The sequence below is a fragment of the Tursiops truncatus genome, chromosome 11, assembly GCF_011762595.2.
Source record: "Tursiops truncatus isolate mTurTru1 chromosome 11, mTurTru1.mat.Y, whole genome shotgun sequence".
Taxonomy (NCBI): Eukaryota; Metazoa; Chordata; class Mammalia; order Artiodactyla; family Delphinidae; genus Tursiops; species Tursiops truncatus.
In genome coordinates, this window is record NC_047044.1 from 4,758,730 (window position 1) to 4,784,145 (window position 25,416).

Consider the following 25,416-nt stretch of genomic DNA (forward strand, 5'->3'; position numbering starts at 1 on the left):
TCTGGTTGTGCATGCGAAGAATACAAGTAAGGAGGGACTGTGGTTTTTAGAGACAGTAGGGACAGTGAGGGAGGACCAACAACCTGAAATCTCAGTGGTAACAGGGAGTGTGGGCCAGGCTTGCCTCACTGGCCACCCCAGCTCTTCCCAGCCCTCTGAGACGGTCATTCGTCTCACATCCCCTCCCAGCAGCTCACGTAGACAATCACAGGAAGACCGTGTGCTGAGGACCTACTGTGCGCTGGCCACGCTCCTAAGCCCACTGGCTTCATCACTGTGCCCCTGTTTGTACAGACGACAAAACTGAAACTCAGATACAAATTATTTTATCTGAAGTCACACAGCCAGGGCTCAAATCAAAATCTGACTCTGAAGCCCTTGTTGTACCTGGAGCAGACCACAGCCCTTCTTTCTGAGTCAGGGGCTTGGTGTGAGATGGGGGTGCTGAGGTCATCTGTGGCGACAAGGCCCAGGAAGTCTGCAATCCCACCTCTGCACAGCTGGCCCTCTCTGGGGGGTGAATGAAGAATAAGAAACTGCTTTGTATCATCAGCTAGACCAGTCCCCAATACGCTAATGGGATTGGGAGTTCTGGCAAGTCAGGCTGGCTCACATGACCTAGAACCAGAGCCTGGGGAAGCCTGCTCCCTACCTGAGGCCATTCACAAGTGCCAGGAGCTTATGCTCTCTGGACAGACAGACATCCATGCAGGAGACCACAGATGAGTGTATCTCGAGCTGGCAGGGAAAGAGAACAGAAAGTCAGATGCCCATCTTCTCCTTCTTTGCAAAAGTGGGTCCTGGCCCAGCCGAAGACTTCAGCTCTGGGAGAGACACAGAAGCAGAAACAGCCGTGCGGCACTGCTCGTTAATGAACAGCCCAGAGTATCCCTGAATCGGTCACCATCAGATGTTTCCTCCAAACAGGAAAGAAGCAGGGGAGGTGTGGGGAGGGGGACACACACCCACTTCTCCAAAGTGTTTGAAAATTCCACAGTCCTTCTATTTCTTTCTTCTCCCCCGACCCACCCTCTCACCTCTGCATGAAGAAATGAAAAGCACAGGTAAAGGAAACTCCAGAGGTAAACATAAAAGACAGTGTACATGTATTATTGCTTGCAACTCTATTTCCCCCCGATATAAGAGGCCACTGCATAGAGCAAGAATTGTATATTGGTGCCAGTGGTCATAAAATAGAGATGTAATTTGTATGAAAATAATGGCACAAAGGAGGGGAGAAGGAATGGAGCACAATTTCTTTTGTATCCTACTTAAGTTATTATTCATCAGAACTAGACTGTTATAAATTAAGATGTCAATTCTAATCACTGGGGCAGCACTAAGAATACTAAAAAATATATAGCAAAAGAAACAGGAGAATTAAAATGGCACACTAGAAAGGTAGGAATGGAGGAACTAGAGGAACAAAAAAGACAAGACATAGAGATAAGTAGTAAAATGGCAGATGTAAACCTACCTTACCAGCAAACACATTAAATGTAAATGGGTTAAATACTCTAATCAAAAGGCAAAACGGGGCAAAAACATGATCCAATTTTATGTTGCCTACAAGCAGCACACTTGTCATTAAAAGCCACAGATAGATTGTAAGTAAAAGGATGAAAAAGATACAACATGCCAATAGTAACTAAAAAGAGCTGGAGTGGCTATACTAATATCAGACAAAATAGACTTGAGGTCAAAAATTGTTGTGACAATTTTTAAACGTTATAAAATGGTATTCTAGTGACAATGAATACCATTTTATAAAGGCAAAAAGGGTCAATCAATCAAGAAAACATAAGAATTATAAAAATTTATGCAACTCACAACAGAGCCCCAAAATACCAATATATAAAACAAAAACTGACAGAAATGAAGGGAGAAATAATTTAATAATAACAGTTGGAGACTTTACTCCCCCACTTCCAATAGTGAATAGAACAATTGGTCAGAATGTCAACAAAGAAACAGAACATTTGAACCACACTGCAAACCAATAAGACCTAACAGACATCTACAGACCACTCCACCCAAAAACAGAGTATACATTCTTCTCAAGGCCCATGCAACATTCCCTAGGATAGGCCATATGTTGGATCATACAGATCTCAATACATTTAAAAGGAATTAAATCATACAAAGTAAGTCCTCCAACTACAATGAAATGAAGTGAGAAATCAACAATACGTGAACGTTTAACAACAGACTACTAAAAGCCAATGGGTCAAAGAAAAAAAAAATCACAAGGGAAATTAGAAAACAAATTAAGATTAATTAAAACAGAAAGACAAAACTAACACACCATTTTAAAGCAATTATACCCCAATAAAGATATTAAAAAAAAATAGAAAGACAACATACTAGCACTGATGGGATGCATCTGAAGCAGGGCTCAGAGAAATTAATAGCTCTAAACACTTACACTGAAAAGAAAAACGATCTCAAATCAATAACCAAAACTTCCACCTTAAGAAACTAGAAACAGAAGATCAAATTAAACCCAAAACAAGCAGAAGGAAGGAAATATTAAAGATGAGAGTGGAAATTAATAGGGAATAGAAAAACGATAGAGAAAAATCAATCAAACCAAAAGTTGATTCCTTGAAAAGATCACTGAAATGGATAAGGCTTCAGCGAGAGTAAGAAAAAAAGGGAGGAGATTCAAATTACGACAATCAGGAATGAAAGGGGGCACATTACCAGTGATGTTACGGAAATGAAGGATTACAAAGGAGTACTAAGAACAACTGCACACCAACCAATTAGATAACCTAGATGAAATGGACAAACTCCTAGAAAAACACAAACTACCAAAACTGACTCAAGAAGAAATATAAGATCTGAATAGATTGACAAGTAAACAGATTGAGTTAGTAGTCAAAAAAACTTCCTGCAAAGAAAAGCTCATGATCAGATGGCTTCACTGGTGACTTTTACCAAATGTAAAAAGAAGGATTAACTGTAATCCTGAACAAACCCTTCTAAGAGGGAACATTTTCCAATTCACTCTATGAGGCTGGTATTACCAAAACCAGACAAGGACACCAGAAGACAAGATGACTACAGATCAGTATTTCTTATGAATAGACACAAAATTCTCAATGAAATATTAGCAAAGCAAATCCAGCAGCATAGAAAAAGATTACATACCATGAACATGTGATTACATACCATGAACATGTGTGATTACATGCCATGAACATGTGTGATTACATACCATGAACATGTGTGATTTATCCCAAGAATACAAGGTTGGTTCAACATATGCAAATCTATCAGTGTAACACCATATTAATAGAATAAGGGACAAAAGTCATGTGATCAGATCAATAGAGCAAAAAAAGCATTTGACAAAATCTAACACCCTTTCATGAAAGAAAAAAGCCACACTCCACAAAGTAGGAACAGAAGGGATTTTCCTCAACCTGATCAAGGGTGTCTATGAAAAACCCACAGCTAGCATCATACTTAATGTTAGAAGACTGAAGGCTTCCCCCTAAGATCAGGTAGAAAACAAGGATGTCCACTCTCATCACTTCTATTCGACATTGTACCAGACAGTACAGCCAGTGCAACCAGGCAAGAAAAGGAAATAAAAGGCATCCAGGTTGGAAAAGAATAACTATCTCTATTTGCAGATGGCATGCTCTTAGATATAGAAAATACTAAAAAAAAAAATTCACACAAACCTATTAGAACTAATAAATGAATTCAGCTAGGTTGCAGGATGTAAGATCAGTATACAAAAATCAATTGTATTTCTATACACTAGCAATGAACAATCAAAAATACATTTAAGAAAACAATTTGATTTACAATACATCACAAAGAATAAAATACTTGACAAATTTAACAAAAAAGTGCAAAACTGGTACACTGAAAACTATAAAACATTATTGAAAGAAATTTAAAACATTCAAAAAATTGGCAAGCTATCCATGCTCTTGAATTGGAAGGCAATATTGTCAAAATGGCGATACTTCCCAAATTGGCCTACAGAGACAGCACAATCCCTATTGAAATCCCAGCTGCTTTTTTTTTTTTTTTTGCAGACATGGACAAGCTGATTCTAAAATACGGAAATTCAAGGGACCCAGAAGAGCTGAAACAATCTTGATAAAGAAGAACAAGGTTGGAAGAATCACACTTCCCAACTGCAAAACTCACCGTAAAGCTGCAGCAATAAAGATCGTGTGACATCAGCATACAAATCAGTGGAATAGAACTGAGAGTCCAGAAATAAACCCTTAGGTGTATGGTCAGTCAGCTCTTTACAAGGGTCCCAGGGCAATTCAATGGGAGAAAGAATAGTCTTTTCAACAGATGATTCCCGTCTGCGTGGAGCCATCAGGGAAGGCTTCCTGGAGGAGGGGATCAGAAGGAGGAACAGAGTAGGAAAAGCACTGGGCAGCAGGAACTGGCTCGCGTTGTCTGCACACCCTATTAAGATCCCGTGGCCCTGGAGGGTGCGGAGGGTGGGGTTATACCTACGGTTACACAGGAAGAGACTAGGGTGAGAAGTTCAGCCACAAGACTGCCTTCCCAGAGCTGGAAAGAGCTAGAGCTGGGATGTGAGCTGCCTCCGCTCCTCTGCCCTAAGGAGGCCCCTCCTTCTTTCCACTTTCCCGCAGCTGCCCAGATGGGGTTGCACAAAATGCACGTGTCCGTTTCCATTGTCCCACTTCAGGGATGGCAGGCAGGCAAAGACTTCTTGAATCTCTGACTTCCCCTTAATATTTTGCCTTAATTAGCTTGTTCTAAGGTGATGGCTTTCTGTTGTGTGCTTTTGAACTTCAGCGAATTAACGCTTGTGAATAGGATTTGCTTATGAATTTTAATGACTTTCATTCATTCATAGTCCAAACAAATTACATATTTGGTGCTTTATTTAATATGTTTATTGCAATTTTATGATAGTCATTTGCAATGAAACAGCATAAAATATTAATTTAAAGAGGCAATCGCGGGGACTTCCCTGGTGGCACAGTGGTTAAGAATCCGCCTGCCAATGCAGGGGACACGGGTTCGAGTCCTGGTCCAGGAAGATCTCACATGCCGCGGAGCAACTAAGCCCATGCGCCACAACTACTGAGCCTGTGCTCTAGAGCCCATGTGCTGCAACTACTGAAGCCCATGTGCCTAGAGCCCGTGCTCCACAACAAGAGAAGCCCGTGCACCACAACGAAGAACAGCCCCCGCTCGCCGCAACTAAAGAAAGCCCCCGCATAGCATCAAAGACCCAGTGCAACCAAAAAAAAAAAAAAAAATCCAACATGGGTCTTAAAGATCATCAGATTTTTATGTAGAAACAGATCACATGCAAGTTTCTAACAAGAAGCTACTAACAAATGAAATTGAGCATACGCCTCTCCGGGATCCTCCACCCTCCAGGCCCTGTACATCGTGTAGCTCAGACCCAAGTGCCCAACGGTGGTTGTACGGTTAAAACAACCCCTTCATCTTCCATCATTTCAGGTGCCTCAGCACCTGGCCTGGTGCCAGAAGCAGAAAATAGGAGGAGGACAAGGGGCTCGTCACTGAGCAGGGAAAGCAGCTGGCGGGACTCCCCACAGCAGCCTGCTCAGATCTGGGTTGCGATAGAGGGGGGCCCTGTATGCAGTCTAGAGCATCAGGGAAGGCTTCCTGGAGGAGGTGAGATGAGTCTTAAAAGAGACAAAGTTGGCATGGACAGTTGGCCCAGAATCGTTTCCAAGGAGTGAAGATTAAAGATCACATCATCCAACTTGCTGATTTTAGAAATAAGGAAATAAGCTGAGAGGGGGAGTGAGTTCAAGGTCATGTGGCCTAATAAGGGTAAGATCAGGCAGGAAGGGTAGGACACACCGTGGTAACAAGAGTACCTAAATCCCGGCAGCTGAACCCCACGGAAGTTCACCCCTCACTCGTGCCCTCCCGCAGCGTGGGTGTCAGTGGGAGGCACTCTGTGGTCACTCAGGGACGCAGGCCAGCGAGGCACCATCTCCACCCGGCTTCCGTCACCACGAGAGGCGAACTATGAACTGGCCCCTGAAGCTCCCTCCAGGAGGTGACCCGCCCCGCGGCCACTCCTGTCTCCTTGGCCAGAGCAAAGCACGTGGCCACACTTCACGTGGAAGGTGGTGGGAGGTATCCCAGCGTGGCCTGGGGGTCGTCCCCTCCCTGCCCACGGCTGGGTCCTCTGCACACAGACACACACAGCGGCGGGCACTCCGGCCTCAGTGCCAAGCTCACACTTCAGTTTTCCTGCAGGGTTAAGCTCGGATGCAGAGGCCAAGGTCTGGAGAGAACTCCCCGGCACACGGAAGCACCCCACCCTCCCAGGAAACAAGGGCAGACCACGGGAGGCTCACTATCGCAGACTGACGCCAAACCGCTGGGTGGGCAGAGGGGCCGCGGCAGGGCCGCCTTTGTGGGAGGGGGCAGCCTGCCCGCGTGCAGGTTCCGAAGCTCCTCGTCGTATCTGTGGACACAGAGGAAGCACAGCTGTGACCCTGCAGGCGAGAAGCCTCGGGCCACAAGGGGCCGGCTCCAGGTGCTGTTGGGGGCAGATGCCCCACAAAGGTCTACAGGACGCCTGCGTGTCCCGTCCTTCTGGGCCCACGTGCCTTATGACTGTCTTGCACATGCACACACGGGACACACACAAGCCAGCAAGGGTCATCCGACCTCTGTCAAGTGTCCAGGCTCTCTTGCCAACCCCTGGCCAATACGTCACCCACGTGTCTACACAAGAGCTTCCCTCTGCAGGAAACACCTTTCCCTGGACTCTCGATCTAGCCAACAGTCCCTCTGAAACTCACTTTAGAAGTCACCTCCTCATGGAAGCCTTCCCTGATATCCCCTCTTCACCGGTCCCCTCCCTAGCTGGGTTCAGCCCCTCTTTCGGCTCCTACTGTCACCGACTCGTGGCCCCACTCCCTGCGAGTGTCCTGTGGGCAGACACACTCCCTACACGGCTCTAATATCCCCAGCGCCTGTGACTTGGCGCCCAGAGGGAGCGCGACATCTCCACTCCCCCTGCGGGGCTGCCGGCCTCACCTGCGTGCAGCTTGGCGAGGACCCTGCACCCTCTCTGGGGGCTCCATTGAGCCCCCAGAGAGGGTGATGCAAAGGGCAGAGGGTGCTCAGGCAGGGCTCAGAGACTGAGCTCCACCCGGAGCTAACGGTGGGTCCGGGACCGACCACACACCTTCCTGGGCTCCCTCCGCCCACCTGACGCCCTGTCCAAGTGGAGGACCACTGCTGTATAAAGCAAAGCAGCAGACACGTTAACTAGGCTTCTAGCCGGAAGCACCAGGTGGGCTGTCCTCCAGAACACCTGCAATGGGCCTGGGAATGTTTCATGCTGTCCACGGTGTCATCCACACACCCGAGAAATCGCCCCCGTTCTCTGCTCCGAAGCAAGAATGGTAAACGCCAAGGCAGCGAACAGCAGTTACCGCCGTGGCTGATTTTTTTTTGTTAATCAGTTTTGCAGTGGTGGGTGAGGAACACATCTCATCCGTGTACACAGCCATCCTCAGCCTCGTTGCTCTGAGTCAGCAGTTAGCATCTTTCACTGTGAATCTTTGTTGAGGCCGCAGATTTCGGAACCGGATCTGGCCAGGCACACGTCTGAAAATTAAGCCTTCAGCGTGAACGGGATGGGACGGAGGCCCAAGGAAGCTCGAGGGCGTAGCCCACGCCTCCCAGGACAGGGTCTCACTCACTGCAGAACCTCCGGGGGGATGGTCAGCTGGTCGTATTTGAGGTGTTCATGGAGCTCACTCAGATCGTTGAAATAGGTGACTTTTTTCCCAAACTTGTGACTAAAAACAACAGAAGCGAGAGAATAAAAAAAATGATTAGATGAGGGGGCCCGGGGGGAGGGGGCTGGCAGCAGGAGCCCTGGAAGAACAGTGCTGGCATTTCTCATATTAAGGCAACATAAATGCTGACACAACCTAAACCCAGAACATAATGGAAGCAGTGCACGTCTGCAGATGTTCCGCTTTCATAAGAGCTCGGATGCATCACACACTCTTGAGAATCTCATCTGCATAAAAATAAATATCTGCTTCCAGTCTGAATGGCCGTGGATTTGTACAGATGTAGGAGAGCGCAGAGCCAGGAAGCCCTGTGCCCACGGCTCCCGGAGGGGCGCGCAGAGGGGCTCGCGGGGCCCGGTTTCTGGGGTCGGCAGTGGCTTCACTTTTGAACATCTCTCTGCGAGGCACATCTTCATGACTGTGGGGACCGAGCAAGACACCCTCTGATGTCTCCCCAGGACGGTAACCCTGGGGCCCACAAAGGAGCACATGCAGGCAAGTCTTGGCCGAATTCACTCACATCCCCCTTGAAAGCAGGGGTTCTCCTGCACAAGTAGTGAGACTATTTACATATACTTGTCCACTGCCTGACACCTGGTAGACGTCACGACCCGGGACGATGACTAGTAAGGAGCCTCAGTTTACCCAGCTGAAAAGTGGGGAGAAGAACAGGAGGCTCAGCTGGGTGAGAAGTTCGACGCCAGGCCCAGCCTGCGCCTCGTGAACGGCCGCCCCCCGACTGCTCCGCCGTTTACAGCTTCACTGACGTGTCACTGACACGCTCACAGCTGGATGTATGTCATGTGCACCATTCGGTGAGTTTGGACATGTGCGTACACCGTGATACCATCACCACAACCAGGGAACAGGCACAACCATAGCCTCTAAAGGTTTCCTTGTGCCCCTTCATGTGCGATGCTGTATGTGCGTGCGTGTGTGTGTGTGTGTGTAAGAACACGACACGAGATGCACCCTCTCCAGGACACCTCAAGTGTGTGACGCATCGTCAGCCCAGGCTCTCCTCTGTCCTGCAGGTTCTCTAGAACCTCCTCACCTTGCATAACCAAAACAGCTGTCTTATCTCAGACCCGCTGCAGCCCAGAGCCCACAGGAGGCCGAACCACGGGCACCAGCTCCCCCTAGTGCATGAGGGGGCAGTCAGACCGGGTGCCCAGGCCCCTAGCCACCAGCCCTGATAGAGGGTGCCTGGCATGAGCCGGCTGCGGGGACAGAGGTGTCGGCTTTAGAGCTGCAGGGAAGCCCCTCGTGCAAACTCCCGCCCACAAAGGAGCCCCCTTCAGCTTTCTCTCTGCGTTTCTGCCTGTTCCCCCTCTGACCCCAAGCCAGCCAGGCATCTGTTGGACACCAGGTTCTGCAGATGCAGGCGGGGCCGCCTTCCTGCCTCTCACACCCAGAGAAGGGCCTCTTCGCAGCCCATCTAGGTGCTCGGGTGGACGAGCACCCCCAGAACTGCTCGAGGAGAAGACCCCAGCAGCCCCCGCCGCCTGCCAGCATTCGGCCGCCTGCACGGCCGGGATGACACAGTGGGATCTTTTCATTTGCTCAAAAGGATGTCAGCGTCTCCTTAGCTGGTTTGATTTCTAAACAACCTCAGAGTACCCTCCACCCAAAGCACTGACTATGTGACCTGCAGGCCCTTACATGTATTTACCCATTTATTTAATCCTCACAACAACCCCATGAGGCAGGTACTAACATACCCATTTTACAGAGGAGTCAGTTGAGGCTGGCAGAGGAGAACCAGTAAGGGGCAGAGCCAGGATCCGAAGGGAGCAGCCTGGCTCCAGAGTTCACCCTCTGACCCACACTGTCCTGCCCCCAGAAAGCCACGTACCCCCAGCCATCATCAGCTTTGCTGTGAAAATGATGCGAAGCTGACCTCACGCAGTACGTGGTTTGGGTTCAGCAATGTGGAAGCAACTTCAATGCCCAGACTCACCCGGGCACAGGTCCTTTGGACCAAGTCCTCAGGGACAATTCACTGAGCCCACCCTTGCCCGGACGGAACCCAGATGGAGGTCTGTGACTTCACACAGAGAGTCCTCGAGCCATTGAGAACGCCTCCTCATTCCTGAAAGGATGGTCGCTCTTGCATTTCTCAACTTTTTCAAGAAAGGAGAAACAGGAAGATGTCGTTGCCCGGCTCCCTTATCCACACTGGACACTTGTGGTAAAAGCAGGCGCCTCTCCCCTGCCCCCGGGTTCTGCCCACAACGTGCCGAGTTCTTCCTGGGATCTCAACATGTCTGCGTGCGCGCTCAGCGTAGGAAGTCATGAACTAAATCACGGTTGAGCTTCAAGGACAAGGACTGATTTCTTTACCCATCTCAGAAGTAGGAGCGCACATCTGGCCACAGGAAAGCCACCCACTTGGATGGGGCGAGGGAGGATGATGTCCATGGTGTCACTTTTTCCCTGAAAAGCCATGAAAAAGACTAAGCATTAGGGCTCATCCTATCATGGCCGAGAAGCCCATAGAGCACCTCTGAGTCAAGTAGAAACGGGAGCGCCTTCCTCCAGGCAGACGCCTTCCAGCGCTAGGTGAGGAGAGACCCGCTTGACAGTAGCCCTTCATGTCAATGCCCTTGGGCAGTGAACAACCTACACAACTGTTCACGGCGGCCATGCTTACCACTTCCATCTGGTGGTGCAGGTTTCTGAGGCAGGCGCCTGGAAAGAGCACAACGTATCCGTTGTTGTCAGAGGTACTTTTTTTCGGATTGAGGTGAAATTCTTAACATTCACCATCTTAAAGCGAGCAATTCAGTGACACTTGGTACATTCACAACAGTGTGTAATCACGACCTCCATCCGGTTCCAAAACCTTCTCATTGCTCCAAAGAAAGCCCATACGCATTAGGCAGTCATTCCTTCCCTGTCCCGCCACTGCCAGTGACTCCACCTGCTTTCTGTCTGTCGGGGCTACTTCTGTCTTTACAAGAAAACAAATCCTCAGCTCATCCCTGGCCCAGCAGTGGTGCCCTCGGTGAGAGCTGACCCACAGGTCATGGGTTACTTGACGTCGCAAAAGGAATAATCTGGCAACGGAACGTGCCCAGTCTCAGGGGACCGCAGGAGACGAATTCTCCGGGGTCGGGCATCCTCTGTCCTGTGCGCTCCGTAAACACACAGCGGGCTGAGAGCAGCGTCAGCTGCTCAGGAGGACGGGGTGGGGAGCGCCTCCGGGGAGGGCAGCTCACCGGCCGGGGTAACGGGCTGCCTGGGATTCCGGCTCGCCTCGCGAATTCCGCGGCCAAGCCCATCACGCGGCAGCAGTAGTGGCTAAGACCCTGTGGGCATCCGCTACCGGCAAGGCTCTTGCTGTCGCCATTCTATCTCCAGCATCTCTTGGAAGATTCTTTAACGAGCTAGGTTGGATGCCTGGGTCAGGGGTATTCTCATGAAACGAGCAGCCCAAAGGCTTCCAGATGCTCCTATGATGCAACTGTGCCTCTGTTCGCTTTGAGCCGCGGGCCCTAGGCCACGGCCGCTGGGCACCACGCTGTGGGTGGGCAAGTGGGGCTTCCACGGTCGAGAGGCGAGCAGGTCTGGAAGCAGCCCTGGCAGAGCCCCTGGCGCTGTGGCCCCTGAGCCGGCCCAGCAGCGGGCGAGTCTGCCCCCGGCCAGCCTTTCCGCCTCTCTGTCCCTCACAAGGGGACGCAAACATTTCCAGGGATGCCCAGACACGGGCCGGGGTTAGGCTGCTTGAGTGAAATGCAATCGGCACGTTGTCAGGGACCACAGTCCGAGGCCCGGAGCACCCACACGAGCCCCACGGGCGCAAGAATGTCCCAAACCTGGGGCGCGAGGCACGCGGGCGCCTGGCCTCTGCAGGTAGCCTGAGAGGACTCGACCCCCAGCAAGAGCTGCTGGCAGGAGGGCACTTTGCTTGGTTTCAAGCAGCCTCGGTGGCGCTGGACCAGGAGCTGCCCTCCTCCCGGGCCAAGCTTGTCACCAGACCTGAGGCCGCCTGCTCACCCGGCTGACTCTGGGCTGCAGTCGGGACTTTGGCAGCTCTCAGGACACCCGAGGGACCCGGCCAGGGAGGAGGCCCCGGGAGCAGCGTGGCCGCACAGAGCGCGCAGCCCCAGCAGAGAGGGGCAGGATGGGGGAGGGGTGAGGGCAGCTGAGGCCACGGCAGGTGAGTGGGGGGCGCTGCCTTCTGAGCGGCAGGAAATGAGGCGAGTGCAGAGGGCGGCCTGCGTGGCTTTAAGAGGGAGGCCGGGAGTAGGGGGAGGCCTCAAAGGGCCCTGAGGGAGCTCCCTGGCGGCCTAGTCGTTAAGGTGCCAGGCTTTCACTGCCGTGGCCAGGGATTCAATCCCTCGTTGGGGAACTGAGATCCCGCAAGCCGCATGGCGAGACCAAATAAATAAATTAATGAAAAAATAAAAGGGCCCTGAGTCCAGAGTTCAAGTCTGTGGACCTAAAGCCACCCGAGGCGGGGGGAAGACATCAGTCCTGCGGGTGGGATTGGTGACCTGGCACTGACGTGACATCCACCTGACGACCTGTCAGTCTGTCCGTTAGCCTGTGACCTGGCCCATCCGCCCTGCGCTGAGAGTGACGGAGAGGCACCTGCACAGGGAGGGGGACACACACGGGAGTGGGGTGGGGAGGGCGGCCTACGGAGGGGTGTGTGCAAGGGGGGGCGTGGAGGGGGCACAGGGCAGACTTAGCCCAGCAGCCGCCTGTGGTTGGGCTCGCGAAGGGGGGGCGCAGCCGGCAGCAGCAGAGCATGATGACTCGGCTTCCGAGGCGGTCCTCCCCTGCAGGAGGTCCCGGCGCCGACACCCAAGGCTGCTGTCTCTTGCCACAGCTGGGGGCGATCCCCAAAAACAGCAGCCTCTGGACCAGCCCACCTGAGCCAAGAGGCACGGGAGGCTGCGCTGAGGTGGTGGCAGCACCTGCCGGACGGGCACCGACTACCTGACGCTCTGGGTACCTTAGCCAAGGTCACCTTCACCACCACGGGCATCCCCAGAGGACCCACTTGCTGCCCGTGCCTGTGGCTCAGACGGCGTCCAGCAATCATTTACTGATTGACGGGCGGACGGGTTATAGGAAGAGTGTCAGAAGCTGCAGAAAAGAGAAGGGTGCCCCTCCAGAAACGTCCGCGATTCCGAACTCACTTTAACTCACAGGGAACAAGTATTTACAACTGTTCTCAGACATTTACTTAAAATGAGGAGAGTGACAGCAGAGCATCCTCATCACCGGCCGGCTCTGAAGGGCGAGTCAAGGTCACACACACGCGCACACACTCACACGTGCAGACACACACACATCACGTGCCCTCGGAGTCCCGCCTGCTGCCCGGCCAGGACAGCTGTTTGTTATTTATGACACGTCGGCTTCTCCCGGGAGCCTGCAAGCCACTGGAATGTTCAGAATTTGCCAGTCGTTTCGGTTTCCAAAGACGGCAGCCTTTTCACAGGTTCCTTGAGAATTCTGGTCATGGTTTCCGTTTGTTTAGAAAGCTCCCGTTGAAAGTGCTGCCCTGGAACCCACACGTTTATCTGCTTCCCTTGCCAGATGGGCATTTTCGGGCACAAAAACCTCGACGGCTATGCCTGGGAAGTACAAAGTGTTTTCCAAACAGTGTTTCTACCAACTTGGAGGCCAGGGTTCCCCGGCTCACCTGAGCCTGTGCTCATCTGCGAGAGGGAAGGGAAAAGGACGACTTTGCTTCTGAAGATATGACTTGTTTGTGCAGCTACTGAAGGAACATGGAATTGAATGACCCTGGGGCTGAAAGGGAAGTCAGCATCCACGTCGAAATGTCAAAAACAAAATAATGAGGAGCATTTTTAGCACTGGAATCAGGCCAAGTGGAGAGTCTCAGGGACGTGCTAAGTGGTTTGGTGAACGAAAGCCCAGCTCTGGCGTGAAAAGACCAGGTATGGTGGCCCCTGCCTGGCCCCACGGTCCAGGGGAGAGGACAGGGACGGCATGCAGGGAGTGTCTGCCCAGCTCTGCGAGCCCCTCTCTGAGAACCAGCCAGGGCTCTATCAGCCACATCCACATCTGCAGGGACTTCACAGGTGGGGGCTGCCGTCCGCACCAGGCCGGCCCTCACTTCAGACACCAGCTATGTGTCGGGGGTCCCCAGGCCACCCTGCTTCTGACCAGCTGCCTACAGACTCGGAGCTTCTCACTACCCCCCTCACAACCGATAATTCATTGGCTCACAGAACTCGGGAAAGCGTTAAACTTACAATTAGTTTTCTTATAAAGAATACAAATCAGGACCCGGCAAGAAGGGAGATGCACAGGGAGTCGGGTGGGGGGTCGGGGGTCCTGGCCATGGAGCCTGTGTGCCCTCTCCCCATGCAGTCGGGACATCGACCACACAGCATCACCACCAAACAGCTCCACTGAGCCGCCGTGTCCAGCGCAACTGTTGGGGTTTCATTACATAGGCATGACTGGCCGAACCACGGTCCAATCAGTATGCAGCAACCCATGCATCCACCCATGCATCCACACGTCCATCCATCCATCCGTCCATCCGTCCATCCGTCCATCCGTCCGTCCATCCATCCATCCATCCGTCCATCCATCCATCCATCCATCCATCCACCCACACGTCCATCCATCCATCCATCCGTCCATCCATCCATCCACCCACACGTCCATCCATCCATCCATCCGTCCATCCATCCATCCATCCATCCATCCACACGTCCACACGTCCATCCATCCATCCATCCATCTATCCATCCGTCCGTCCATCCATCCATCCATCCATCCATCTATCCACATGTCCATCCATCCATCCATCCACACGTCCATCCATCCATCCATCCATCCATCCATCCATCCATCCACACGTCCATCCATCCATCCATCCATCCGTCCATCCATCCATCCGTCCGTCCGTCCATCCATCCACCCATCCATCCATCCATCCATCCATCCGTCCATCCGTCCGTCCATCTGTCCATCCATCCGTCCGTCCATCCGTCCGTCCGTCCGTCCGTCCATCCATCCGTCCGTCCTATCCACGGGTACTGCTGATTAAATCATCGAGATGGTTTACTGAGCTTGGTCTCCAGTGCCCCTGAGGCCACAAAGCCCAAACCCTCTAGTCACATGGGGGGGTCTCTCCCGCACAGAATCCCCACCTGGAGTCGTCTCGTGAGCATGACTATCTAGGGGTCCTGCACGAGTCACCTCCTAACATAAGCTATCACGAATCACTGAGGTACTCCCATCACTTGGGAAATTCCGAGGATCAAGAGGCTACCTCCTGGGAACCGGGACAAAGGCCAGACACGTTCTTTACTGCAGTGTCCCATGACCCTGCCCCCCAGCCCACTGTCCGCTGTGCCAGAGGGGCCTCCACACACCAGGCTGGAGATGCAGCGAGAAGCAGCAGGAGCCAGGGCCTCGGATGGGGCACACCACCGACACGACACACCACTCCCAGCTTCGGGGCCCAAACGAGAGACAGTGGTGGGAAGAAGGGAACGAGACCTACTGTGACGCGGAAGGCGAGTGACCCTGGGGAGCCCGCAAGGAGGGTAGGGACACGATCGGGGGTCACTGGAAGGCCCGCCCCGGTGCCAGCTGGAGGACGGCCAACGGCAGGGTGTCCCGAGTGGAGACTGCCCGGTGGAAGGAAGTGGGGGGAGGCAGACAGAGACCTGCAGGCCAGCGATGGGGGGTGGGGAGCCGGAAGGCCCGCGTGGAGAGTGTGGGTGGCCGGGCCGCTCACTGGGGAGGGAACACAGGAGGAGGCGGGAGGGGGCCCCTGGTGGGGCTGTGGACACGGGCTGGGGCTCCACCGAGGACCCCTCAGGGAAGTCATGGCGGCCTGGCGGTGGACGAGGGGCCAGGAGGCCGGTGGGCCTGGGGAGCCCCTGCCCAGTGCAGTGGGTCGCAGGGAAGAGTGAGGTTCACTCACCAAACCCCCCACCCTCCGTCCTCTCAGTGTCCTGCTGGTCGCGGTCGAGTGCCCCTGCCCTCAGGCGGGCACCTGAGAAGAGGCGGGCAGCTGAACGCCCACACCCCATGGCAGTGAGAGACGTTGGGAACAGAGCAGCCCAGCGCCCCAGGGACACGGAGAACCCAGGGAGGCGTGGACAGCTTCAAAGAGATGGGGGGACGGGCATGGGGACATGATGCCCCTGCCAGTGAGGGGCAGCATGGCCACCCCCGGGCCAAGGGTAAGCAGCAGGAAATTCCCAACAAGAAATCGCACGTCAGGCTCTCAGAAAACCCGGGGAACCCGGTGTCCAGGAATGAGATCCCTCTGGGTAACGCCAGGACATAGTAGGTGTCCAGCAGAGGTCAGCGCCCTCCCCATACACTCGTGCCCCACTTCCCTCCCACCCACAGTTTCTCAGTTGTCCAGTGGCGGAGGGAGAGGCACCTCAGACCTACTGCTGATTAGGGGGCCCTGTGCTGGCCAGGCGAGGGGACGTGCTCCTGCCCAGACAATGGATGGGGTTTGGAAACAAGGGCAAAACAGGCAGGTAAGGGTCAGAATGATGAATTCCCCCCCCCGCACCCCCGAGGAGTCTGGACTCAGTTCAGCCAGCAATGGGGTAGGAGGGGCTCTGGCCAGGCTGTGAGCCCCTCCTGCCATCTGCAAACGAAAGTAGGGAGGGTCCCTGGGCAGAGCACAGCATGTGCAAAGGCACTGAGGCAGGGACGTATAGGATGCAAGGCCAGCGCCTACGTCGGGCCTGGCTCCCTTCCCCTATGAGCATCCTGTTTACAAAAAGCACTGATTTCATTCGATAAACACTTACTGAACACGTACTGCTTGCAAGGTCTACCCACTTGCACGAGGCTGAGCTATGAAGGTCAGCTACTCTTGAAGGCATTTTACCTCCCCCAAAACTGAAAGGGCAACTCACAGCACTTTCCTTCCACATCAACAGATTTCTAAATGTCCTGCCAAACTAATATCACAGCATTATTCAGATTCGACAAACTTTTATGCAGCTTAGAACAAGTGCCACGGTGGGTACATTGAGTTCCTTATGCTGTTCTCTCTACCTCTGATGCATTTGAAAATGTCCATTAAAAAACATGAAAAAGGAGGGAGGGAGAGAGGAAGAGTCAAGGCTGGGCGCTCCGCCCGTCGGGACAGAACCCCTGCCCCGCGCACCAGCCGGGCAGCCCTGGGCCAGCCTCTCTGCTCGTCTACAACGTGGGGACAAGAGAACTGACTTCGCGGGGAGCAGGAAGGACTAAATCCACAGCTTGAATTAAGCCATGCAGAGATGGCACACAGCAGATGCTCAATAAATGTGACCCGTTACCACGTGTCCGGCAGGAGGGTGGGTGCTTCCAGGTGTGCCGTTTCATTTGCGGGTGAGGAAATCGAGGCCCAGAGAAGCCAAGTGAGCCACCAGCTGGCTTCAAGGGCAGCCTCCCCAGCCCGGCCTCCACGGCCCCCTCTGCCCCTGGGACCCCATGTTCCGGGTGGGGAGGCCTTCGCGCTCCCGCAGCCCCTGCGTTGAGGCCTCCTCCGCAGCCGTGAGGAGCCCCAGGACCCCCAGCCCTTCCGCTCACTGAACAGTCGCTGGGCATCTGCATTAACATCAGTCAGGATGAGTAGATGCCCTTGCTGCTCGCTGGCAACACAGGCCAGTGTATCGAAACGGGCTCCAAGATGATGATACGTGGGAGGAAATGAAAACTATCAATAAAATGCAGATTCTACAAGGCATCGGTTTAACTCACGACCCCTTCTTCTCCCCTCGCTGTTTACAACACGACATTGTTCACTGTCTCCGAGACAGGAGAAGCCCTGTTTATGCATAAAGGAATGATTCCCTGAGCTGAGACCCGTGACACGCCCACCACCATCCATCATCGGCTCCAGAGAGTGAAGGACGATTAAAACGCATAATAAAGGGGCTTCCCTGGTGGCGCAGTGGTGGAGAGTCCGCCTGCCGATGCAGGGGACACAGGTTCGTGCCCAGGTCCGGGAAGATCCCACATGCCGCGGAGCGGCTGGGCCCGTGAGCCGTGGCCGCTGAGCCTGCGTGTCCGGAGCCTGTGCTCCACAACGGGAGAGGCCACAACAGTGAGAGGCCCGCGTACCCCAAAAAAAAAAAAAAAAAAAAAAAAAAAAAATTGCGTAATAAAGGCATCAGCGATCTCACTGGGACTAATGTGGGAGTTTGTTTAGGTTTTTATTTTAAGGTTGCTAACTGTTTTTTGCATGAGTGAAAGGGGATTTGAAGACTCGTTTTGTCTGTGTCCTGCAGGAAATCCCAGCTGGGGTCTGCATGGCTGTGAGAGAAGCTCTGGCTGTGAAGGTGGTGACTTGTCAGTCACCCAGCAGGACCAAGGCCGGCACGTCCCTCTGTTCTCTCTTCTTCGCCACTCGCCTCTAAGATTATACCTCCCACCGCCTCTGATCCGGGGGCGGAACTTTCCCTCTGCCCACCCTGCTTTCCAACATCTAACGTGCCTCTCAGCTCACAGCCCCAGACCCAGACTGGAGCTTCAGAAGGTGACCACCACTCTTTAAAATATTTTTTATTTTATTTTTCGGCTGTGCCGCATGGCTTGCAGGATTTTAGTTCCCTGACCAGGGGTTGAACCCAGGCCCTCGGCAGCGAGAGCGCACAGTCCTAACCACTGGACCGCCAGGGAATTCCCTAAAATATTTAAATCAACACTATCTTTTTAATTAATTTATTTTTGGCTGTGTTGGATCTTCGTTGCTGCGCGCAGGCTTTGTCTAGTTGCGGCGAGCAGGGGCTACACTTCGTTGCGGTGTGCAGGCTTCTCATTGCGGTGGCTTCTCTTGTTGCGGAGCACGGGCTCTAGGTGCGTGGGCTCAGTAGTTGTGGCTCGCGGGATCTAGAGCGCAGGCTCAGTAGTTGTGGTGCACGGGCTTAGTTGCTCCGCAGCATGTGGGATCTTCCTGGACCAGGGCTCGACCGCATGTCCCCTGCATTGGCAGATGGGTTCTTAACCACTGCGCCACCAGGGAAGCCCAGAAGAGATACTTTTAAATTTTCTTCTACTGGACCCAAACTTGAGAGGATGTGAGCCTGGAGTTACCCAAGGTCACCACATGGAACTGGAGGAAAATGAAGCCCATGGCAGAAGACAATGCAAGGGATGGAGAAAATGTCCCTAAAACACTGTGCACCTGGATCCAGCTGTACTTGAGTGCAAAGATCCAATAAACCCTCTTTTCTGCTTAAGCCAGTTTGGGTTATAGATGACCTGTCACTTGTAACAAAACGAGCACTGATTTTTTTTCTTTGAAAGATCAGTGGTATTGAAACACAATGAAATCTTCCTCGGTATTCTCTACTTTAAGAGAATGAAACAATCAAGCCCACACTGTTTTTCTTTTTGGTTGTGGCACAAGAAAATGAACTTCATTTCTGAAAACTCTTTGGGGGAGATCTGGCTTAGAACAGAGCTATGACGGCACCAATGGACATCAGCCCTGCCCTGCACTCAGTCCCGACCTCTCTGGTACCCATCATTTGCACCTCTGGTACCCATCATTTGCACCTCTGGTATCCATCATTCGCATCTCTGGTACCCATCATTCGCACCTCTGGTACCCATCATTCGCACCTCTGGTACCCATCATTCACAGCTCTGGTACCCATCATTCACAGCTCTGGTACCCATCATTCAACCCTCTGGTACCCATCATTTGCACCTCTGGTACCCATCATTCGCACCTCTGGTACCCATCATTCACACCTCTGGTACCCATCATTCACACCTCTGGTACCCATCATTCACCCCTCTGGTACCCATCATTCGCATCTCTGGTACCCATCATTTGCACCTCTGGTACCTATCATTCGCACCTCTGGTACCCATCATTCACCCCTCTGGTACCCATCATTCACCCCTCTGGTACCCATCATTCACACCTCTGGTACCCATCATTCAACCCTCTGGTACCCATCATTTGCAGCTCTGGTACCCATCATTCACCCCTCTGGTACCCATCATTCACAGCTCTGGTACCCATCATTCACCCCTCTGGTACCCATCATTCACACCTCTGGTACCCATCATTCAACCCTCTGGTACCCATCATTTGCAGCTCTGGTACCCATCATTCGCACCTCTGGTACCCATCATTCACCCCTCTGGTACCCATCATTCACAGCTCTGGTACCCATCATTCACCCCTCTGGTACCCATCATTCGCACCTCTGGTACCCGTCATTTGCACCTCTCCACCAGGTACGAGTGGATACATGGTTCTGTGATCCTTTAGTTAACATGACTGGGGGGCTCCCTCACCACCCCCACAAGGTGGGGCTTGGACTCGATCAAACGGGATCCTGGAGCACCAGGCCCGGCATATACGGGCCTCCGTAAATGCCGAAATCAAATGAGAATCAACCAGACATTACAAATGGACCCTTCTTCCTCGGCAGTGGGCTTCAGAGCAGCAGCTCCATCACCGCCGACCTGCCTTGCTCTCCACCTGAGTCCACACACGCCTCAACGCCTTCCTGAACCTCTTGCTGCTAAGCCCTTTCCCTCTGAGCCAGGCTCCGTGGCCCACGGATGGGGGACGTGGGCACCGAGGAGCCACCAGCATCGCGAGGCCGCGCCGGCTAAAGCCACGGACCGGGGCAGGCGCAACACGGCTGGCACGCAAAAGAGGCTTCAAATCACCCGACAGTTCTATGTATAATTCATAGCAAAATGGTTTGTTGCTATGAAAATATATTTGCACATTACACAAACAGACCCTCACAGCCATTATCTTAATGCTGTAGCTACAAATTATCACCTACTTACCTTGGGCAAATTAGCACCAAATTTAATTTGGGTGGCGCGGACGATGTGCGGGGCGCACAGAGCAAGAGCCCTCGGCCGTATCTGTAGGACCTGGCTCTCGGCTTTAGGCTCAGGATGGGGCGTCTGATACAGGGCTCTGCGGGAAAGAGAGGCGGGCTCAGGGCCATCCAGGCCTAACCCTGTATTTACAGGGAGGTCACAGAGACCCAGAGAGAAGGGGGCTGGCACAGGGTCCCACCTGGGTAGGGGGGGGCGAAGTCAAGCCATGAGGGGCAGGGGCTGAGAAGGGGGCCGCCTGAGTTGGGATTCTAGAGTCTCCAGGTTGCACCCCATGAAGAGTCATTTTCACCCTTTTGTCTCAGCTATGTCACAAATTTATTTATACAGACCCCACTGCCCACTGTTTATCACAAACACCACCGGGTCCCCGACACTGGTGAGAAGGCAGATGTAGATCATTTGTGCAGGTAGCGGGGCCAGAAGCCACTGGAACCTGGGCGTGACACCCAAAGGTGGCAGCAGCAAGGTGCAAATGAGCTGTGACCTGCTACAGGACTTTGTCAGAGGCCTGCCCACAAGTCCCAGGGACAGTGGGCACTCTGAAAAGACAAGGGGGGGTCTGCAGAGAGACCTGTGGTTCTTGTAGACACCAGCCTCGACACTTGGGGCCGTTCCCCTCCCCAGCATCCCTGTGGCCCTGCCCACGGAACCCAGGTGCTCGCTCAGGTGTGCACCCCTCACCTGCAGAGCCCTCCAGCTGCAAGGAGCTGACCCACCCCACCTCCCAGCCTGCCTGATTACCTAAGAGGAAGCCCATCTCCCCTCTCAAAGGTTTGTTGAGGAAGCCAAGTTGAGCCAGTCAGCACACGGCAACTTTCCTGGCCACAGATATAGGTTCATTCAGGCCCGTGAGGTATCAGGAAAAGCTTTCCAGGTGCTTCTGGGAAAGAAGATCCCTTGCTGTCCTGAGAGGGCCACTGGAGCAGTTTCTCTCCACACAGCTGTGTATAAAGATGAGGCCTGGAATGGCTGGAGCCAATCTGCTGCCACCCCGAAGATCCAGCAGCCCACGAAAAAGGGCAGGAAATTGCTCAGCCTTGATCAAGCCATACCTGATCTCCACAGCATTCCCAGACCATTTCAGCTACATGGGCCAACATGGCCGCTTGGACTTCTGGGCTGGTTCAGAGCTGGGTTTTCTGTCTGTTACAGTCAAAAGCGTTAGGATGCTCCCAGACCCCACACCTGCCACAGGCTGGGAGAGGGGCTTCCTCCAAACTCTGGCAGCCCTCATCGGCCTTCACCAGGTGTCCATGCGTCCTTCTTGACCCATTACCGTGTGCCCCTCACAGCCGGGGCCATTTCTGACTCATGAGCCCCAGCACTCATCCAACCCAGGACATGAAAGGAACTTGGGGTGTCTGTTGAACAAGGGAGCAGGCAAAGTGTACACAGCAGAGCCTAGCATTCAAAGCCTTCCTGGCCCAGCTCACCAACACCTCCCCCTGCCCCAGGTCACTCCCACTGCCCACCTTGCTCGCTCCACTGTCTGCCATCCCGGGCTGCTCTGTCCCGGAAGAGGACGCAGCTGGGGCCTCTGCCGTAATCTCCATCATCCATACTCAGACCTGTCGGGTGGGGGGACCCTGGGTCCTCTCCTCTGAGGAGTTATTCCCTCTGAGCTTCAGGACACCCTGCTGCTTGATGCCCATTTGAGAGGTGAGAAAACGAGGACCCAACTCAGCCTGGTCTCCTGCCTTTCAGGGACCCAGAAACCGGGACAGTGGCCAGATCCAGCTGCCAGCAGCTCTGGGAGCCTCCAGGCAGATGGCTGGGACGGGACCCTGCAGCGGAGCCCCACATGGGCATCTCTGAGGTCATCCCCCTCCCTCAGTGCCGGGCCCAGAAGGGGACCCTCAGATGTACCCTGGGCGGCCTGGGAAGCCTCTGGATACATGTGGCGCATCTTCCGTGAGCATCAATTTTAATCAAAGGATTGAGGGAAAAGTGAAGTAATTTATCTGAAAAGAAACTGAAAGCATCATTTTCATATCCCAAAGCTATTCTCACTTAGATTTGAAGGGCAGTCACTGGCAGGCTTGGAATGTCTCCACCCAGGAGACGGACCTCAGGGCCCTGGGAGGCGGCTGGCCCGGTGGGGAGGGCGCGAATGCTGCAGCCACAGCACAGCGGGCCTGGCTCTCCATTCCCCGGCCATGTGACCTCAGAAAGTCATCTAAACATCCCTGCCTCAGTTTCCTCATCTGTAAAAGGGGACAGTAACAGCCCCTGCCTCATGAGGCTGGTGTGAGTGAGGAATGATCCAATCAAGTGGACAGTTAGGGCCTGAGAGCCATTAGCAAAGGTGCCCGTGATGCTTTGGGGGAAGGATGGCCAAGGGCGGCCACTTTACAGGTCAGGAGGCTGAGTCCCCAAGAGGGAAAGTGACCTGCTCCAAAACTAGGTCTCTGACTCCCTCTGTGGTTCATTCTCCCCCTCCTGCTGCCTCTGTGCCTTGGGTTCCCCATCAGTAAAAGAGGATAAAATCAGGGAATGGGTATGCATGCCAGGCACTTCCAAGGTGGCTGAGCTCTTGCTGGAAGCCACCATCCATGGCGTGCCCACAACCGACTCAGCTGGAACTGCCTTGTTAGGGAGATGCCAAGATCCATGGGATGTTTAGTCAAGTTTCCAGACCTTAAAACATCTCGCTGCAGCGCCCATCAACAGATGAGTGGATAAAGACATAGCATATATACACAATGGAATATTACTCAGCCATAAAAAGAAAAGCATCAAATATTGCCATTTGCAAAAATACAGATGGACCTGGAAGGTATCATGCTTTGTGAAGTAAGTCAGAGAAAGACAAATACTTTTTCACTTATATGCGCAATCTAAATATTAAACAAATGAATACAACAAACAAACAAAACATCTCACTGAGGTTGCACTTCAGCAACTCAATGACATCAACCAAGTAAATTCCTACCGGCTTTACCTGACCACCTGTCAGGTTCTCCGCATGTATTTCTACCCTCACCTCACATGTGACTTATCCCCAGCCAACTACAGTCCCCCAGCCTCTGTGTAACCTCAGTGTGCCACACCCTTCCCTGCCTATCTCTCACCCATCTTCCAACTCAACGGTCACTTCCTCCAGGAAGCCCTCCCTGACTTCCCACAAGCCCCTGGCTTCCCTCTGTCACACAGAGGCTAGACTTTTGAGTCCTCCGTGGACAGGGGACTGGGGAGGTGGCTGTCCACAAGGACTAGCCCGGCTCAGGCCAGTGCACTGTGTCCGTCTTCACCCCTCGGCCCCTGCCGTGCTGTTGGTTTGAGAAATGGTTTAACATCACTGCATTAAAGGAGAAACTCGCAAACAAGACCCTAAAACCACCAACAGAGAGAGACCAAAGGATATTTACTGTTGAGTCTTAGATTCTGAGCTCTCACCAGGACAAATGTCAACACTGCATTTCACCGTCAATAAGCACCGCGTGCTCTCTGGAATCCACACAGCCTCCGTCACAAAACCTCAAAGTCTGTGGCCTCCAGACAGCCAAGGCCAGGTCCCCACCCCGCCGACAAGGACTGAGGAGCTCCTCCCCTCCCACCCTGCTTCCTTCTCCGGGAGCCTTAGCCTCCACTCTTCACACACCTGCCAGGCCCTGGGGAACCCCCAAGCCAGTGCTGTTGACAGTGGCGCCGGGCCAAGGTTTGGGAAAAGTGAAAGCGTCCAGGGCCTCTCCCCTAACTGGCGATTTTGGAGGCTGATTTAAGTTTGGGGCATATTAAGTCTTGGGGGTCCATCCCCTGTGATGAGCGGGCCCGCACCCCCAGCCGGAGCCTCTGAGTCTGAATCAGCGTAACAACTGCGCAGCCTCAGTTTTCTCATCTGTGAAGCGGAGCGATGCTTCCTGCCTCCCAAGTTGGAGCTGAGGGAAATGATGTGGACCCGGCAGGATCGGAGACCCTGAATTTGGGGAGGAAAATGGGGGAACGGTGAAAGTTTGGGCTGAGACGGCCCAGCCGCGGGAGAAGCGAGGGAGCAGGAAAGGAGGGGACGGGGGTACAGGGAGGGTGCGGGGGAACAGGACTGGAGGAGTGGGAGAGGAGCGCGCGCTCGTGCAAAACGGGGGTGGGGTAAGGTAGGGGCTGGGGTGTGGGAGGGGCCGGGAACACGCGGCGGCGAGCGCGGGCTCCGGGGTCCCCGCCCGTCTCCGCACCGCGTCATGCGGCCCCGCCCCCCTCCCCGCCTCGGCTTGCCCGCCTGAGCAATGGGCCCAGCCCCAGAACCCGCGCTGCGTCCCCACCTGGGCCCAGGCGGGTTCCTTCCCGCGGACAATGGTCCTTACCTGACTACAGCTCCGCCGGTGCCTCACCTGGGCTCGGCTCAGCCCGCGACTCACCTGGCCCCGCCCCGGACGTGGCTTCCGTGCAGGCCCCGCCCCTCGCCCCGCCCCGCGCGCTACCCAGCCAGCGCTGTTTCCCTGGAGCACAGGACCTGAGTGGCCCAGAGTCATTGCGGGCTATGCCTGCATTTCTGCGCATGGGCAAAGTCACCGTTCCAGCCCTGAGGCGGGGGTCATGTACTCAGGAAAGACCAGGCTGGGGCCCAGATACCCCTAGAGGTGCCACTGACGTTCCGGGGCCCCAGGCAAGAGGGTGACTGGTCCTCCGATAGGATCGCATTCCCACCCGGAGAGCCGCTCAGGAGGTGACTTCTAAGGGTGGATTTCTATCAGGCCCGGTGTCTGGCGCCCCCTTCTGGCTGCAGCTCTGTCTCCGCTGCCTCCTCCCCGTCTCCCTGGTTTCTGAAGGTCGG

General features: G+C 53.8%; 1 protein-coding gene across 4 annotated transcripts; it reads right to left on the bottom strand.

Moving 5' to 3' along the window:
* Positions 1–345: 345 nt before the first annotated feature.
* On the bottom strand, positions 346–25,003 carry LOC109551426 (rho GTPase-activating protein 8). Of its 4 annotated transcripts, none has more exons than XR_002178195.3 (6): positions 24,947–25,003; positions 21,390–24,564; positions 20,589–20,724; positions 10,155–10,247; positions 7,713–7,811; positions 348–7,617 (listed from the first exon to the last, which is right to left on the bottom strand). XR_002178195.3 is itself a non-coding variant. In XM_073788081.1 (5 exons), exons 2-5 carry the CDS (start codon positions 21,403–21,405, stop codon positions 7,542–7,544), a joined length of 327 nt encoding a protein of 108 aa, XP_073644182.1. In that variant the 5' UTR covers positions 21,406–24,564; positions 24,947–25,003; the 3' UTR covers positions 346–7,541. The 4 variants fall into 4 exon arrangements, 1 of the variants encoding a protein (XP_073644182.1); XR_004528795.2 differs by having other exon boundaries at positions 348–7,630; XM_073788081.1 differs by lacking the exon at positions 10,155–10,247 and having other exon boundaries at positions 346–7,617.
* Between the last annotated feature and the right edge of the window lie 413 nt (positions 25,004–25,416).